This window comes from Herpailurus yagouaroundi, unplaced genomic scaffold, assembly GCF_014898765.1.
Source record: "Herpailurus yagouaroundi ecotype Mexico unplaced genomic scaffold, PumYag 163, whole genome shotgun sequence".
Lineage (NCBI taxonomy): Eukaryota > Metazoa > Chordata > Mammalia > Carnivora > Felidae > Herpailurus > Herpailurus yagouaroundi.
In genome coordinates, this window is record NW_024412404.1 from 27,027,835 (window position 1) to 27,046,710 (window position 18,876).

General features: G+C 50.1%; 1 protein-coding gene across 5 annotated transcripts in view; it reads right to left on the bottom strand.

The window, feature by feature from the left end:
• ARHGAP22 (Rho GTPase activating protein 22) overlaps window positions 1–17,819 on the bottom strand; it is a 180,591-nt gene extending 162,772 nt beyond the window's left edge. Inside the window, exons 1-2 of one of the 5 annotated variants that reach the window (XM_040485689.1) lie at window positions 17,550–17,797; window positions 13,741–13,902 (exon numbers count right to left, since the gene is read on the bottom strand). In XM_040485689.1, coding sequence (XP_040341623.1) covers window positions 13,741–13,789 — 49 coding nt within the window. In that variant the 5' untranslated portion in view covers window positions 13,790–13,902; window positions 17,550–17,797. Of the gene's footprint in view, window positions 1–13,740; window positions 13,903–17,549 lie in introns of all 5 variants that reach the window. The other 4 variants (XM_040485692.1, XM_040485691.1, XM_040485694.1 and 1 more) reach the window with 4 other exon arrangements.
• Window positions 17,820–18,876: the final 1,057 nt, after the last annotated feature.

Below are 18,876 nucleotides of genomic sequence, written 5' to 3' on the forward strand. Positions count from 1 at the left end.
ACTTGCTATTTGCAATATGCTCAAGTTAAGGGCCATTCCTTCCGGTGCTGTTATTTTGCATTTCCACTGTGAAGTGCTTTCCTAACTTTCCTTCGGCTTAAAGATGGCTGATTTTAGCAGGAATTAGACCAGATGGTGCTCACGTTGCCTTTTCTTGCAAAGGAGGGGACTCCCTCTGCACGCACACTCGCCCAGGAAGGCTTTGCTGGGCCTTCCTTCTGGCTCAGGCCAGACAGGGGAGAGAAGCTCTCGTTGTGCCTCAGCTTCAAGGCTCCCAGGAGGTAGTCTCTGCTCTACACCTAACCGCACTCAGCCACCCAGGGTCCTAGCAAAGGAGAGGATTTATACGTGCACAGCATGTCACCTAAAACAGAAAGTGCTTCCCCAAATGCTTGGCTTACCTCTAGGAAATCTTGCCTCAGGAGAGACCCAGGAAAATGAGCATCCAATACTTAGAAGAAGCCGTGTCCCTCCTGTGGTAGATTGATTGCAAAAATCTCCCAAATTCCTCAGCCCTCTCTGTATCCGTGAGAGACACGTGGCTCCATCACCCCAGATTTTTCCCTAGCGGATAGCCAGCAACCACCACAAAAGTGAGCAAGGCCATCCTTAACCAGCACCCCCACCATGGACTCCCCAGCCCCTGAGCACAGAAGACTGTGAAGGCCAGGAGAGCATGACCCATCAGCAAGAATATGCTTACTCTTCGAAGCTACTGAGTTTTATTGTTTGTTATACCACAACAGCTAACCCCTCCTGCCCCCAAATTGCACCCAGTTCTAACACAGACTGTCCAACTAGGTCTGCTTGGTTCTGAACTTCTTATGCCTTGATTCCAGCCCAGGAGTCCTGACAGGGTGTTGGTGAGAAACAGGCTGGGTTTGAATCCTGACATCCCTACCCCCACCCACCAAGTCTTAGCCTCTCAGATCCTCCTTGGGATGAACGGATCCTCCTTGGGATCCTCCTTGGGATGAGCAGCCCTCAGTGCTATTATGAAGACTTGGGAAGAAACAGATGAAGCTTAACATTGAGTACATTTTCTGTTGTTTTTTTTTTTAATTTTTTTAAATGCTTATTTATTATTGAGAGACAGGGAGAGACAGAGAGTGAGCAGGGGAGGGGCAGAGAGAGAGGGAGCCATAGAATCTGAAGCAGGTTCCAGGCTCTGAGCTGTCAGCACAGACCCTGACCTGAGTCTCGAACCCATGAACCATGAGATCACGACCTGAGTGGAAGTTGGACGCTTAACCGACTGAGCCACCCAGGCGCCCCAACATTGAGTACATTTTCAATAAATGGTAGCTGCTGGGAAGTGTTCAAAGTTGATCTCAGTCACCGGTGGCCAATGATTTGGTCAATCGTGTCTATGTCATAAAACCTCCATGAAATCTGCGCCCCCCCCCCCCCCCCGCCAATGGCAAAGTTCACAGAGCTTCTGGCTTGGAGATGCTGGGATGGTGGCACGCCCGGAGAGGACATGGTTGCTCCGGGTGTCCCCCACCTTCACCCCATACCTTGGCTATGCATCTCTTCCCGTTGGGCTGCCCCTCAATTGTACCTTTTACAACAAACCAGTAACAGTAAGCCAAGTATTTTCGTGAGTTCTCTGAGCCATTTGAGTAATCATCAAAACTGAGAAGGGGCTCATGCGAATCCCTGAATTCATAGTCAAGCTGGACAGAAGTGCCTGGACAAGCCATTTGCAACTAGTGTCTGAAGTGGGGGCAGTTTTGTGGGACTGAGTCCTGAGCCTGCGGGATCTGTGCTAATTCTGGACAGCTAGTGTCAGAATTGAGTTGAGTTGAGTTGAGTTGAATTGAATTGAATTGAATTGAATTGAATTGTTTTGATACCCAGTTGGTGTCAGAGAATCAGAGAGGGTAAGACAGATATCCAAGGCCGTTTTCCTTCCTCTAGATGTGAACCGTCAAGGCCAGGGCCTGTCACATTCTCTCCTGGGCCTACGCCCAGGACAGGGTTTGGGAGAGGGCAAAGAACCAGACATAGGGCAGGGGCTCTGGTCTATCCCAGGGCAGGGCAGTGGGGAGCATCTCAGGTCTGTGTCCATGGCATTTTTCTCCTCTCCCCACATTTTCAATTTTGGATATCAATCTCTGCCAATATCCCAAGGGACTTACAAGATCCCAAATCTGTAATTCTGCACATACAGTGTAAGAACCCCCTGGCGGGGCTGGGCATTTGGTCCCTGCTGATAGTGTACAAGGCTGAAGAGGTGCAGGAGGCTTCATTCAGGGCATGCTCTACGGTCTGGGCCTCGGGCTGGCCCAGCCTGGGAAAAGGACATGGCTGTCATTTGCAGAAAGGTACTGTCTAGCCTCAGGGCCCTGGCCCTATACTGTATGATACTCCTGTGTGGAGCATCGATCCCAAGGCAAAGGCTTGAACACAGTACTCTTTGATTCAAAGAAAGGGGCAATGACCAGAGGACGCAGCCAGGGACTGACATCAGGCCCATTTCTCCTGCTTGCAGTGGGCATGTGAATCTGGCCTGACCTCTCTGTTCAGGATGGCCCTCAATGCACTCATACATGCACGCATAAGTGTCCCAGCCATGCACTCATACAGTCTCAGAGCCAGCCCTGACAGCAAGGCGACACCGTCCCCAGTTACCATTTGCTGAGCACGTACCATGCACCAAGCCCTGATATTATGGTTCACACATATTACTCTCCAAAGATGTTTTAATTCCTCTTTTAGGAGGAAAGAAAGGCCCGGAGGTGGTAAATATGTGTTCAAGGCCACCAGCGAGCAGGGGCTAAGCTGCTATCTCAACCCCAGCCTGCTGAGGTATCTAACACCAGGTGGCTCTGTCCCTTTCTAGGGCCAAGGACTAGGCACAGGAGTCTGCCAGATGGTACCTGTGTGATGAAACTGCTTATTCTGTTGGCTCCACCCTCCACCCCTGGGGTCCCCAAACCACAGGTAGGCCCAGAAATCTGCTTTCAAGGCCTCTGATTCCTTGTGGTGACCCCTGTTAGCAAACTGAAAGGATAAAGACTTCCGGAAGTCGTCAAATCACGGACTCAGTAATATCAGTTAAAGCATATTCATAACCAACAGGAATTCATCACAGAATGGGCTTAAACCCCTTCTCATTCTCCATGCAGCCCCCGAGTTACTTTCTTTGGTACAGGTAAGAGGTGGGGACAACAGTCATTTGTCTCACTGGGGAGGGACAGAGCTCGCGTTGCCATCCATCAACCCCGGGGAGTGTGAGTGGAGAGAGGAATGCCACCCTCCAGAGGCAGCTGTGGCCCAATGACCGGACTCAGGGAGGAGCACACCGCACAGCCCTGACCCAGCACATCGGCCCCTGGGGGTGTATCCTTCAAATTCGTCACCTTGTAGAGAAAAGTGCATTCACGGCCTAGTTTATACCAGTGGGAATCTAGAGATGGCCTGTAGTGGGTTCTGCTATGCAACCCAGACGACCCGAGGACTGATAGGCAGCCCTCAGCCTCTCCCTGTGGTGGAGATTTCCTCACCGCCTACCTAAGGTACCTCCCTTCCTGGGGGCAGCCGCCTCTGATGGCTGCTCAGTGTGGGTATGAAGGCCTGGCCTTCTCGCCCCAAGTGAGCACAGAGCTTGAGGTCTACCCCAGCCTCATCTGGGTGGGCAGCTGACTGACGCCCTGTTGTACCTATGTCACAATCCAGCCTCCCCCTCAGCTCGGTCCTGCTTGCTGACTCTCCGCAGCCTTGGTCCAGTGAACTTCCTCCATGCTGATCCCTACCTCAGAGCCACTGGACATAACTATGGTATAGTCATAAAGTCCTTAATATACTCATTGGAGTTATTTTACATCCCCCGCCTTACTTTTTATTTATTTATTTTTTAATGTTTATTTATTTTTGAGAGAGAGAGAGACACAGAGCATGAGAGGGGGAGGGGCAGAGAGAAAGAGGGAGACCTAGAATCTGAAGCAGGCTCCAGGCGCTGAGCTGTCAGCACAGAGCCCGATGCAGGGCTCGAACCCACAAACTGTGAGATCGTGACCTGAGCTGAAGCCGGACGCTTAGCAACTGAGTCACCCAGGTGCCCCCAAATCCCCTTCCTGACAATTCCAAAATCTCTGCCGTGGCTGAGTCTGATTCTGATGCTTGGCTAGAGCTGCCTGGGGCTGGGTATTTACTTTCTCTAGGTCAGTTAGGCTCTGATAACACCCCATCGGGTTGGGCTCTGATTAACTAGTTTCTTCTGAGGTCAGGCCTTGTTAAGAACAGAGCACTCTCCTGGGGCATCTGGGTGGGCTCCGTGGGTTGAGTGTCTGACTCTTGGTTTCGGGTCAGGTTATGATCTCACAGTTTGTGAGTTCGAGCCCCATACTGGACCCTGCACTGATGGCACGGAGCCTGCTTGGGATTCTCTCTCTCTTTCCCTCTCTCTCAGTTCCTACCCCACTTGTGTTCTCTCTCAAAATAAACAAATAAACTTTAAAAAACCAAAAAGAACAGAGCACTCTGGTGTATTTCAAAAATGGTTCCTTTTCCTCTCCTCCCGCTGACATTTACTGTGGGAACCTGGTCAAACTCTTGGTGGTAAATCTCAAGATACTGTGGGACTCTCCTAATGATTGGGTTTCTCCTGCAGCTCTTAACTCTCAGTTATCCACACCGAACCTCCAGCAATTCGTCAGTTACACTGCAGGTTTTGCTTCGCTGGCCCTGGTTCCCAGGGCGGCTTCCTATTACATGTGAATCCCTGCTGTAGTAAGTGGTGACTTCCTGTGCTTGCCTGTCTGTCCCCAATCTTGGAGGTAGTGGTTTGCCCTGTGTCCTCCCTTCTCTTATGGATCTTAGAAGAGTTGCTGATTTTCCAATGTTTAGCTGGTACCTGGTCTTAGGACAGAGTGGTGACTTCCAAGCTCCTTACATATGCAATTGTCTAATACTTAGTTTATCTCTTTAGGCTGTCTTTTTTTTTTTCTTGCTTTTTTAGCATGCTTTGTAATTTTTGGTTGGAAGCCATACCTAATGTATTGGGCAATAGAAACTGAAATAAATAGATCTTATTTGAGGTTTCATGTTAACTTGGCTGGGCACTGTGCTGTGATTAGCGTTTATCATATCTTTAGGTGCCAGAGGCTTCCATTTTTCTAGCTTCCTTATTTTCTTTTCTTCTCTACTGTCTTTAGGTTTCCCTAAGAACTCCTTCCTAAATAGATCCTGTGTCTTACGGCTCTTTCAGTTGTGACACGTGGTTATACTTGAGCCCTGCTGATGTGTTGGGAAGGTGTGAGGAGGAGAAGCATTTTATAATCTTGTCTAATCATCAGTCTTTTTGTGGGCCTGAGTCCCTGGGCTATGACCCTCAGAACTATTAAATAGGCCACTCTTCCCCTCACCCCCGGTGAGAGGGAAGTCTAGAGGAAGCTGGAGTTGGCAAACGAACTTCTAGAGGAAGTTGGAGTTGGAAGGACTAGTTGGAGTCCTTCCACTAGGCCGCTGTGGCTCTGGTGAGATGTTTTACTTGGAGGGCAGGACTTTCTTATGGGTAACATTCTGGTCATATTGCCAAGTGGTTACTTTTCCCTTTCCCCTGTCCAAAACATACAGGAATTTTTCTTGATTCTTCATCTTGAGACTCTGGTGCAGTTCCTGGAGGCAAAACCCATGAAAGTGTTCTCCTCTCCCCCGCCCTGCTAATTCTGGGCTTCCAGGAGTTTCTCACTCTCAAGCGAATCCACACTCAGCCTCCAGAAGTTAGTCAAATTTAGCATTTAAGTGTTCATACCAGATTATGATTCTAGTGGCTTCTGCGTCAGGTAGACTGATCTTGGCTGTTATTTTACGAATTGCCTACGTCTTTAGATTTGAGGTGGTGGTTTGCCCTGTGACTTGAACTTTCTGACGGGTCTAAGAAAAATCATTGATTATAAGTTCATTTATAGTCTTCCTTGTTGTATGGGTGGGAGTGACAATTTCTACGCTCTTCCCATGTCAAACTTCATAGCTGCTGCAGAATGACTATTCTTTTTCACAAACAACTCCTACTGTACCTCCTACCTTCCTGTCTCTAGAAGATCCTGATTCACCTCCCAGAGGCCCTTGGTCCACATGGAAGACTTCGAAGAGCAGCTTCCTCTAGATCCCTCCATTAGATTATAACAAGTGATGAATGAGCTCCAGGAAGTGGGCATTTTTATCGGTTTTGTTACCAGCTGTATCCCCAGTGCCTAGAACAGTGCCTGGCACAATGATTGAGTGCTGAGTGGCCAAATGAATTACCAACCCTTCATTAGAGATCCCATGAGTGAACTTCCCAGACTTGTCACCTTTAATGGCCCCAGCGAGCTTTCATCTCTGTGACAGTCTGACTTTCTCTGGGATCCTCAGTCGACTGGTATTGGATTTGCATTCCCTGAATGCTGGAGAAATAAAATGGGGGTGCCTGACTCCCAGTATGGGGTCCTTGTGCCCCTACACAGAGTCTCCATCAGGCACAAGCTGGTCATTCTGCTTTCTTTTCAAAAAATTACCAAAGGCAACAGCTCAGAGCCAGAGATTAACAACAGAATCCAATGGTTTGTCTGGACAGGAATTCTTATTCTTTCAGGAATTACCGTGTGCCCTTCTTTGAAATCTGTTATGTATGTATGTATGTATTTATGTATTTATTTAAGTATTTATTTATTTTATTAGGTGTGTAATCCTTATAAAGGATCCTTATAAAGGATCACAGTTCTGTGATATGGCCTACCATGATCTCCCTTTTATAGTGAGGAACCCAAATGAAGAGATCATATAACCTGAATAAGCTCACAGAGTAAGTGGTGGACCTAGGATCTACATCCATGCCTGGCTTTCTCTAAGGACTAGTCTTATCTTTTCCAAATTGGGAAAATGATGTCAGCAGCAAGGTGGGAGGGTTGATTTTCCCTGTGTACTGGTAAGTTAGCCGGAACTGGATCATGACATGGGGCTAAAAGGAGGAGGGAGCAGAGATCTGGGTAGAGGAGGAAAGACCATTTGTTAACTGAACACTGGGCAAAGCTGGTTTCAGGATGCCCTGACTGTGAGATGGCATTTAGGGCAGCTCTCTGAAAGTCAAAGCCATGGGAAAGTCAAAGCCATGTTCATCTTCACCTTCCTCCCGAGTCACCAGGATGCAGCTTTCTCCTATCCTTGCGTCTAGGGTCTATCTGGCAAGCAGTACAGCCAGCCACCTAACATGTTGAGAGAAGCCAGTTTGCACCACTAACCCAGTGCAGAGAGCTGGATGGGCACATTCCAAATTCAGGCAGGGGATTTGATGGCTTTGGCCAAGGGTGTGGTCAATGTCCCTAAAGGTAGAGGTGCAGCTATGAATGAACACTAGAGACGGGTCAGCTCAGGTCTGGGTTGAGTCCAGCCTCTGCCATTCACTGGCTGTGTGCCTTTGGAAGTCAAGGAACTTCCTGAGCCTCAGCTTCCTTAACTGGCCAACAGGGGGCGCTGCTCTGCCTCCACAAAGCTGGGCAGCAGTAAAGGAGACTGGAGGGGAGGAGGAGCCGCAGAGTGCAGAAAGGCCGAGAGCCCTCTCTGCGGTTTGCTAGTTTGCAATCATTCTCAGGGTCAGATCACTTCTCCCAGATGTGCAGAAACAGAAATCATCTGAAGAAAATGGCTCCCTAAGGAAAGCCTCTGACTCAGCCCCTACTTGGTTCTGCTGCTGGGGGTGGGTAAGTGTGGGCTTCCGCTTGGCTCCCCAGCGGGCAGCGTGTCTGGCAAAGCTTCTGTCTAGACGTTCGCCAGGGGTTTTGCCCAGCCTCTCTCTCCAGCCTCCTTGTTCCTGGGGCACAGAGGCCTCAGGGTTGCCAGCTTGCAGCCCAGGACAACAAGAGGGCTCTTTCCTGATGTTATGGGATAAACTGTATCCACCCTCCCCACCCCAAGTTCATATACTGAATTCCTAACCCCTAGCACCTCAGAATGTGACTGTATTTGGAGATAGGGTCTTTAAGGAGGGGTTTAAGTTGAAATGAAGTCATTAGATTGGGTTCTAATCCAACATAACTGGTTAGAAGAAATTAGGACAGAGACAGACATCTGCAAGCTAAGGAGAGAGGCCCCAGAAGGAACTAACCTCGCCGACACCTTGATCTTAGATTTCTAGTGTGCATAATGATGAGAAAATAAGTTTCTGTCGTTTAAGCCACTCAGCCTGTGGTACTTTGTTATGGCAGCTAGAGCAAACTAACATACCTGCCTTTCCTCCTCACCGTGAGCGAGTGTGAGGGGTGAGGAGCAAGGAGAGACAGGTGCAGAGATGGACTGGTTGTCCAACCAAGGCCACGAGGCAGCTGTAACAATTATAAATATATACACGCTTGAGGGGCGCCTGGGTGGCGCAGTCGGTTAAGCGTCCGACTTCAGCCAGGTCACGATCTCGCACTCCGTGAGTTCGAGCCCCGCGTCAGGCTCTGGGCTGATGGCTCGGAGCCTGGAGCCTGTTTCCGATTCTGTGTCTCCCTCTCTCTCTGCCCCTCCCCCGTTCATGCTCTCTCTCTGTCCCAAAAATAATAAACGTTAAAAAAAAAAAATTAAAAAAAAAAATAAATATATACACGCTTGAGAGAGCCTCAAAATACATGAGGCAAACACTGACGGCAGACAGTTGAATAACAAGAGCTGGAGATTTCCATATCCCAGTCTCAATAACTGAGAGAACAACTAGACAGGACATCAGCAATGAGATTGAAGGCTGGAATGACACGATCGACCCATGTGACCTCGTTGCCATGTATAGGACACCCTTTACAATGGGTGCGGAATGTACATTATTTTCAAGTAACATGGAACTTTCTTCAGGACAGGCCATTACACTAGGCCATCAAACAATAAATCAAATAATGTACATCCACACAATCAGAGTATCGTTCAGCTGAGAAGGGACAAACCACTGATACACACAAGAACATGAATGAACCTCAAAAACCTTATGCTAAGTGAAGGAATCCTCATGCAGAAGACCACATAATATAGAATTCCATTTCCATAAAGTGCCTCAAAAAGGCAAATTTATAAAGACAAAAGGCAGAGAGCAATGGTTCCCTTGGGCTGGGGCAGGAGTAAGGATTATTTGCAAATGTGCCCAAGGGAACTTTTCTGGGTGATAGAGATGTCCCAAAATTCGGTCATGGTGATGATTGTACAACTCTACAAATATACTAAAAATCATTGAATTGTATACTTAGAATGGGTGAATTTTATCCTATGCAACCTACCCCTCCATAACGCTGTTAAATGCACAAACATATGAGATAGTAACAAATGATGTGAAGAAAAATAATGCAGGTAAGAAGGAGAGGAATGTCGGGGTGGGTGGCAAGTAGTGCGGTCATTACTGCCGTTAGGCAAATACTGCCCATTAGCCCTTCTAGGTACGTCGTAGTACTATATTTCCTGGGACTCTTTATGGGTAGTTGGACAGTGAGTTGACAATGAGTGTGGCATGCAGGACTTCCAGACCAAGGATTTTATTGCTGGCCTGAGACTTTTCTAGAGCTCAGTCGCTCCCTTTACCCCCTGGATTGGCCACTTGCACCACGTGAGATCATTGTCTCATCAGCCTGGATCTTTGAGTCACTGTGATGGTCAGGTGACCCATGACTCAGTTACTGAATATCCTATCCTATCGGGACACAGACAGGTGGTCAGTCGAAGCCTTGAAAGAAGATGGCATTTGGGTCAAAGTCTGAAGGAGGTCAGTGTGTGAGTCACGTGGATGTCTGGGGGGAGGGGCACTTCAGAGAGAGGGGAGAGCACACGCAAAAACCTGGCACATCTGAGGAGTAGCAAGGAAGCCAGTATTGCTGGTGCCTAGCAAGTGGGGGACATGGGAGATGAGGTGATGGGTAATGGTGAGTCAGATGGAGTGCTGACACGGGAATCCACTGGGATGAGCTCAGCGAGTGACACTCATCAGATTTAGGCTTTAAGAGCCCCATTCCAGCTGCAGTATTAAGAAGAGACGGATGTGGGCGCCTGGGTGGCTCAGTGGGTTGAGCGTCCAACTTCGGCTCAGGTCATGATCTCATGGTCTGTAAGTTTGAGCCCCGCATCGGGCTCTGTGCTGACAGCTCAGAGCCTGGAGGTTGCTTTGGATTCTGCGTCTCCCTCTCTCTCCGCCCCTTCCCCGCTCAACTCTGTCTCTCTCTGTCTATCAAAAACAAATAAACATTAAAAAACAAATTTTAAGAAGAGACGGATGGGTTTCCATGGTCAGGAAGACCAGTAAGGACGTCTTTGTAAGAATCTAGGTGACAGCTGACTTCATACCCTGCTGCCACATCAGTCTTCCTATAAATAATTGTTCTTCTCCTGTTTTATTGGGATATAATCGGCACCCAGCACTGTATGGGCTTAAGGTGTACAACAAAACAGTTTGATTTACATCTATTGTGAAATGATCACTGCCGTTTAGTTAACACCCACCATCTCATACAGCTACAAAAAGAGAAAAGCATTCCTTATGATGATAACTCTTAGGCTCTACTCTCTTAACTTCTAAATATATCACTACAGGCACCACATTGTACATTCCAGCCCTCTTGTTTACTACCTGTTTATCTTATAACTGGAAATTTGTACGTTTTGACCACTTTCTCCCAATTACCCTCCCCCCACCGGCCCCACCTCCAGTAACCACAGATCTGATCTATTTTTCTTTGTTTTTGAAATTGCAAGTATAGTGACATATAATATTGTACATTTCAAGTGTCCTATAATTCTGATCCAAAGAGTCCTACGCTTACAACCTTCAATAGCTCCCTCTGGCCCATGAAAAAGAGTCTGACATAGTATGAAGCTATCTCTCCTCCACTGCTTCCCTCCCTATGATTTCAGTTCCCCTCTCTCTGAGTCTCCTATTCTCCCAGTGCACACTCTTGCCTCCCCATCTGGGTTCTTGTGGTTTCCTCACATCCCCGCCATCCACAGCAGGGAGGGGAGAGGAGATGTTTCAGAGAAAGACCAAGTGAGCAAAGCCCGAGTTGGGAGGACGCTGGAGAGGGTTGTGATGGAGGATGGCCAGTCTAAGCTGCTCCCTGATCTTGGTCCTGAAGGTTAGCTTGTGGGCCAAGGAGCTGGGATCCTGAAGGGATGACCAGACTCAGAGCAGCCTTCCCTTTCCTTCTGGACTCTCTGGCTCAGCATGGGCAGAGGTTATCATCTTTCTGCCCACCGTGATTTGGACCCGCCATGGGGAGGAACCGGGGGGGGGGGGTCAGCTAACTGGGGGAATCCAGCAGTCTGTGGGACAGAACTGGGCAGACCAGTGGGCAGCAGTGTGGGAAGCTGGGGAGCAAAGAGGCTGCAGGTGGTGAGAACGGGCAGGGTCGTGTCACAGGAAACACAAGTGGCGGAGCCGAGGGCGGTACTTATGGCTGGGTGACAGGTCTCCCCAAGTGGGAGACCAACGTACTGGCTGGCCTCTGGTTTCCTGGTATATGGCAGGTCCTTGACCTGACAAAACTCTGGGCAGAGTGAAGAAATGTACAGCAGCACAACTTTACCCCAAAGGATCTTCCATTTGCCCCCCAGTCTCCCAATTTAATTTCAGTTAAAAGCAAGCTCCTGCTCCCAAATGGGCTCCTCCAGAATCTATGGTGAGAGAGAGAGGAGAGAGAAGGGGGAGAGTCAGAGAGAGAGAGACAGAGAGAGACAGAAAGAGAAACAGAAAGGGAGAGAGACAGAAGGGTGGACCCAGAGAGACCAAGGATGAGAAGACACTGCTTCCTCTGTACTGCCCAACTTTCCTCTTTTTCAGAAGCCTTCTACGGAACAGCATGGCTGGCCCGTTTTTTACAAAGCTGCCGAGCTGTTGGTGGCCACATAATGATTTTAAAATTAAGTCTAAAGGAATGAAGTACTGATATGTGTTCCCATGTGATCCATCTCAAAAACATCACTCTAGACACAAAAGGACACATGTTCTATGATTGCATTTATATGAAATATCCAGAATTGGGAAGTCCTAGAGATAGAGAGCGGATCAATGGTTGCCAGGGCTGGGGGAGGTGGGGAGCCTCTGCTTAGCCGGTATGGGGTTTTCTTTTTGGGTGGTGAAAATGCTTTGGAACTGGAGAGAGGTGAAAGCTGCACAACGTTGTGAATGTGTGAATCACCACTGAATTAACTGTTCGGTTTAAAATGGTTAATTTTGGGGGCGCCTGGGTGGCGCAGTCGGTTAAGCGTCCGACTTCAGCCAGGTCACGATCTCGCGTTCCGTGAGTTCGAGCCCAGCGTCGGGCTCTGGGCTGATGGCTCAGAGCCTGGAGCCTGTTTCCGATTCTGTGTCTCCCTCTCTCTCTGCCCCTCCCCCGTTCATGCTCTGTCTCTCTCTGTCCCAAAAATAAATAAACGTTTGAAAAAAAAAAATTTAAAAAAAAAAATAAAATAAAATAAAAAAATAAAATGGTTAATTTTGTTGTGTGAATTTCACTGCCATTAAAAATTTAGTTCCATCAGCTTCTTTAAATTCAGGTATCTCGTGCAATATCTCATTTTTCCCCCCAAAGAATTATCATCTCTACTCTGAAGCTGGGGGGTGCGTATCTGCTATGCTGTGAAAATCTGGTGGCCAGAACCTTCCACAAAAGCAAGTGACTTTTCCTTTCTGATCAGATGATGCTATAAACCCAGCTGAGAGGAAAATACCTGGAGATTTTACAGCCCCCTAATGCGTTAGAACCAAACAGAATGAAGGGCTAATTTCAGCTGTTTCCCACCCCTATTGTAGAAAGGGAGACAGACGCAGGATGTTAAACATTATGAGAAGTGTCCCGTAGCACGCGTCCAGCCCGGAGTCAGATCCAGGCGACCTGGCTTTGTGACCACAGAGCTCGACTCCTCATCCCTACAAATATCCACTCAGACCCCCGCAAGGGCCGCTGTGTACGGTCTGAGGCCTCCCAAGCTTCGGTCTGGTGGTTCCTTGGCCCTGGCTGCTTATGAGTTTCACCTGGGAATTAAAAAATACGCTGATGTCTGGAACCCACTCCAGACCAGTCTCCGAGTATTTAAAAATACCTGTGGATTTTTAAAAGCTCCTTCATGAGTCTAACGTACAGCAAGGTTGAAGACCACTGTCTGCATTTCTGCCTCTAGTATCTGGGATTTCAAGCACCATCTGATGAAGGTGTCCAGGTCCAGAGAACATGGAACACCATTGCACAGCGACCCAACCAGCACCCGCGTGATCCCCCCAAGAAGCATCTGCACGACCACCCACACAGCACCTGCATGTGACCCCCCCTGAGGGTTGTTTCACTTGGCCTAAGTCACCTCCTGCCACTTTAATGGGGGCTACTGAACCATCTCATCGTTTCTGAATGAACTGCTTGGCTGGATGGCTTCCAAGCAGGATGCACAGCTTTCCCTGTGAAGGACCTGCCTCTTGCCCCCTCCGTCTTTGGGCACCGTGGTCCTTACAGACTCTGAATGTCATCAGAGCTTTGAGTCACTGGAGTCAAATCCCTGCAACAATCATGGTCATGTTGAAGGCTCTGTGTTTCAGGCAGACACAGAACAGCTCCCAAGTTCAGGGGTGAGGGCTGTGCCATCAGCCGGTGTCCAACCCTCGACCACAGATGCTCCTAGATACTTGCAGCCCACGAGGCCAAGACAGCTCCTCGAGTGACCCCATCTCTCAGCCTCAAGTGACCCCTATCTCTCAAACATGAAGCCCAGAGCAAAGGTAATCATACTCCACATAGAATAGAATAAAATTCTTACCGAAATATCTGGCTGCAAATGTTCTTTTGCTGGAAGCTGTCGGCAGCATAATGAAGCTGGCAGTCTATGTGCAAATTTCTTGTATATCCTTTTTATAAAGAACCAACCACATCCTCAAGCAGACAAGCTAATTCCTGTTTTCCAGTAACAGGAGATCAGCATCTATAGAAAAGAAATATATTTAGAATGCCCTTTATCTGGTGTTTTCTTGGATTTCAAACAAGAACCCTTGCTGTGAGGAATTAGTCCCTTAAATACGAGTGTACCCAGGGATCTTGGAATGGCCTTGGGCAAGTCACGGGACCTTGTGGGTGTTAGTTCCTCAAGTCTGTAAAATGGGAACAATAATGACAACTACCCCTCAGGGCAAGCGGAGCATCAACAAGATGATGGCAGTAAAATAGCAAAGCCCTTCACACGTCAGATGCTTTGCTCGATCTTTTCCATCAGCTGACCTGGATTCAAAAGGAGCTGTGTTTTTTCACGCAGCCTAGAAAATGCTACAAACAGCAACCTGCAGGTACGCAGTGTGGCTCTCATCTGGTGCGCACCACAGTCCTGTTCGTGGGGAGACTGAGGACGTGGTCCTCGTGCCCAGTCGGAGAGACAAACCCCCAAAGCACCCAGTGGCAGATCCTCAGCTCTGTGCTTTTGTTCAGTTCTTGTTCAGCAGCTTCACTGCATGGTTTACGTTTGTGGAAAATCGAAAAGAAAATCCCAATTACAAAACAGCCAAGTGGCATTCAGGCAGCCATCGACATCACTGACACAGTGGTCTTGGCCATCTCAGGGAAAGGCAGTTCCAAGGGGCGTTGTGATCCCATTTACATACATACGGAGTTTATTCTCCATATTTATGAGGGTTGCTGGAGGGGTTGTGGGAGGGGGATGGGCTACATGGGCAAGGGGCACTAAGAAATCTACTCCTGAAATCATTATTGCACTATATGCCAACTAATTTGGATGCCAATTTTAAAAAATACAAAAATAAAATGAAATACATATGGAGTTTACAGGGGCGAGGAGCAACCCCTAGAAGGACAGCTACCAGAATGTTCTTCCTAACCCCCTTCTTGTCTCCTTTGCTCTCCTGCCTCTGCAGGGTTGCGCTTGTATCGTGTTTGTGATCACAGAACCAGTCCCTGTCATGCAGATAAAACAAGCGTGGCCCGCATTCATTGTGGGCAGATCCCTTCTACCCGCAGGATGCCGGAAAGCAGGGAGTCGGGCCATCACGGACACAGGAGGTGGAGGCAGGGCTGTGGGCTGCCAGATAGCACCGTCAGTAGGCTGCATCGGGACAGTGCCATCATGCTCCAGTCGTGGCCATCTGCGGATAGTTCCAGCTGCTGTCATTCTCTAAGGGGAGCATAGGGACCGTACAGAGGAATTGCCAAGTGGTGCCTGTGGGGAGGGACCGGGAGCAGCCGGCAGCCACGAAGCCACACTGCTTGAAGAGAGCAGCAAAGCCCCAAACCCGAGGCTGGGGTGGAGCCCAGCCAAGGAGCTACAGGAGCAGAGTGGCAAGCAGAGAACTCTGGAGCTGGGACCCACCCCGGAGACCCTCAGGGACCCAGAGTGACATTTCTTTGTGTTCTTTTAGCACACAGGACTGGGAGGGTGACAGAGGGGAATGAAGAGTGACAGGAAGAAGCCCTTTGCATGACCTGGTGTAATAGGGGCTTTAGAATTAAAAACTCTGGGTCTGTGTCCAGGTTTTTTCTTTTTCTAGTAGTATGAATTTGGACATGCTACTGAAATAGGGTTACCAGATTTAGCAAATAAAAATACAGAATGCCCAGTTATATTTTTAGTGTAAGTAGGTTCCAAAAATTGCATGGGACATAATATCTACTTTTATAGTATTAAAGGTATTCATTGTTGGTCTGAAATTCAGATTTAATGGAGTGTCCCATATTTTATCTGGCAACCTTATATTTATACCTTCTGAGTATCCATTATTATCTTTGGTCAAAAGAAAATAATCAAGTAAGAAACTTGCAGTCGTTGGAAACAAAAACAACAATTAAAATTGGCTTAAGACATAAGGGCAGATTTATTGGCTCCTTTAGTGGGAAAGACCTTATAACATGGACTTCAGGCCTGGTTGGATCCAGCAGCTTGATAATGTCAACCAAGTCTGGTTCCCTCCCACCCTCAAGTTCCCCTGTTTGTTTCCTGGGGTATCTGTTTCATCCACACCAATTAGGAAACACCAAAGTTTCCTAATTATTAAAAACGCTGGGTACCAGCTTTAGGAGCTAATATTTTCTCCTTCATGTCTAACAGGAAGAGAGAACATACCTTTTGGTGTCTCTCTTTGAAATGCTGGGAAGCTTCCCTTCCCTGCTTTCCCAAACATCTCTTGCCTCATGGCCTTGACTGGGCAATCAAATTCATCCTTGAATTAGTCCCCATGGCTGGGGAATGAGATGTACATATTGGCTAAACCAACCTGGTCTCATCCCAGGAGCTGGGTGGACTTGGCTTTCACAAGGTACCTGGGCTGGTATAGGAAAGGGACAGATGCTAGAATACATGCCAGGGCACTGTGACCAATGTGGGGAGAGGGGCTCCAAATACAGTGACTACTGCAGATTGCTGAGGGATAGAATAGATGAGACTGACCTCATGTATGTGTGTGTGTGTGTGTGTGTGTGTGTGTGTGTGTGAGGGGTGGGGGGCGGAGAAAGAGAGAGAGGGTGAGTAAAATGTTAGTTCTTCCCCTTGAACATGCTGATCACCCTTAGTTTCTTTCTCGCCCCTACCTTTCTCCTGGCCAGATGTAGGACCCAATCTCAGCTCTGCTATCACAGAGCAAAGAGGCCCTCCAGTGTGCTAAGCCTCTGTCCTGGCTGTGCCATGTGCCCTGAGCAGGTCTCTCCCCTCACTGGCCCCTATCTACATCAGGGGTGTGTGTGTGTGTTGGGTGGGGGGCATGATTATACCAGGAGGGCTCTGGTTAGGGGAGTGACCTTCGCAGACCTCAGCCTGCAGTGAGGATGCCAAGGTTCCAGGGCGTGGGCGATTGCTTTGGGGGAAACACGGGTGGAAGGGCAGATAAGGTGGGCCTTGCCTGCCAGCCTCGGGGAGAGGGGAAGCAATCTCAGGGGCAGAGGGGACAGGAGAACTGCTCTCCAAGTACCCAGCCTAGTCCTTTCCTTCCCCTCACCCATCATTCTTGGCAGCAGTGTTCAAGGGCAGGCCACATCCCAGGTAAGCTCAGTACAGCTGGGGCACTGCCCCCACCCCACCCCCTTGCTGAGCAGCACAGCACAAGGCAGTCCAGGGGAGCCGGGGGATGACTCAGCCAGGAACAGTTTGGTTGGTTCCGGCCACACGGCCAACCGGCTCATTGTGGGAGAAGGTGCTGGGAGCACCGGGTCCTCCTGGACTCAGGCCAGGATGCCCCGCACGGGGCATGCCCCGACCGGCAAACGTTATAAATAACGACAACCGGCACTCAGTAGGCGCCGACTGTGGAGCAGATACATGAACCTGACAGTACGCCGAGGTGGACTTGTGAGTCACCCCATCGCAATTGAACGTGGTGGAGATGGGACATTCAGACCCACGGCGCTCGGGCCCTCGCTGCTCCCCCATCCTCTAGGGCGGCCGAATGGCCCCGCTGTCCTGCACTGGCCTGGGCACACGTTCACCTTGTGGCCCCTCGCTCATCCCCGGCAGCCTGGGGCTGCGCCTGCATGTGAGCCGTGAGAACGAGCACCCACCACCCGGCGGGCATCCGGGCCCAGGCAGGCAGACGTCCAGGAAAGCTGCCTGGGTGATGCCGGCTGGGGTCTGCTCACCTGGGACCCGGGCCGGACACCTCCGTCTCCGCCGCCCTGGCGCCTGCTTGGGATCCTTCCTCTGGCACCGCCTGGAGGGAGCGCTCGGGCTCCCTGCCCCCGCTGCTCACCCTGTGGCCATGGCCGTGGCCTTGGCCCTGCCCCCGGCCCCCCCATGTGACGAGCGGGCAGGGGAGGCGGGCAGGACCAGGAGGAAGCTGTCCCGGCCCAACATCATCAGTCAGATGCAGGCTCCCTGGCTCCTCGGTGCCTCTGGGGACGCTGCGTTGCTGGCGGTCCTTGGCCTGGTAAGAGCCTGCGGCTGCCCCGCCTGAGGAAGTCTTGCCCCGCCAGGCTCACCTCTGCCAGGAGGGGCTGCGGCAGGCCGGCCCAGGAGTGCACGCCCGCCAGGAGTTCGACTTGGTGCAGCGCGCCCCCTGGCGGGCACCAGCAGGCACAGCCTCACATTCCTGGGGCCTATGGCCTCACTCGCGGGGGGGGGGGGGGGGGAGCCTCTCAGTGGCTCCCCCTCACCTTCTCTGGGGTCGCATGTAGGTAGGGTGTGGTAGGGTGTGTAGATTTCCTGGGGATTTCCACACGGAGTCTTCCCGAATTCTGCACAGCTGGCCAGTCTTGTGTCTTCAGTATGGGCAGGAAGGTGGGGCTGTGGGGCTGGAGGTCATTCGCAGGGTAGGAGCCCTCAGGTTGTGGGAGAGGGTAAGGAGGGGGTGGGGGGATGGGGGTGGGGGAATCTGAGCCACTTTCCAAGAAACCAGCATGGCTTAAATCTCCCTACATCGTGCATTGGGAAACTGAGGTCGGAAAGGTTCAGTGAATTTTCTAAGGGGACAGATTACAAATGGCATTGCTGAGATTTGAAACCAAGGCCAACTGATTAAACATCTTTTGAAAGCCAAGGCCAAGGGGAGAAATAGGAAGGTAGCCTTTAGTGACCTGGCCTCCCAGTGGGGCTCTGGTGGGCAGTTCCTTTCTCTGAGGCTGGGCCGGCCTCCCCCTCCCCTGGACTCAGTGTGGCCCTTTGCTCTTGGTCTCCCTGACCAAAGCAGGGTTGCTGGCCATCGACTGGTAGCCTTCGAAAGTCTGATTTGACATCTGGGCAGAGCTGGGGCTGGGGTGAGAGTCTCCGTCAGTCCAGTCTCAGGGAAGTGGTGATGGCAGAGGCAGGCCCATCCTCTACCCTAAAAACACTGCCCTTGGAGGCCCCTGGGAGTGGGGCAGGGTGGGCAGTGGTGGAGAGTGGTTGCTGGCAGAGGCGAGGAGGCACACACCCTGTTGCAAGGCCAGAGCTCAGGGCTCGTGAGAAGCGAGGTGTAGTGTGCTGTTCTTA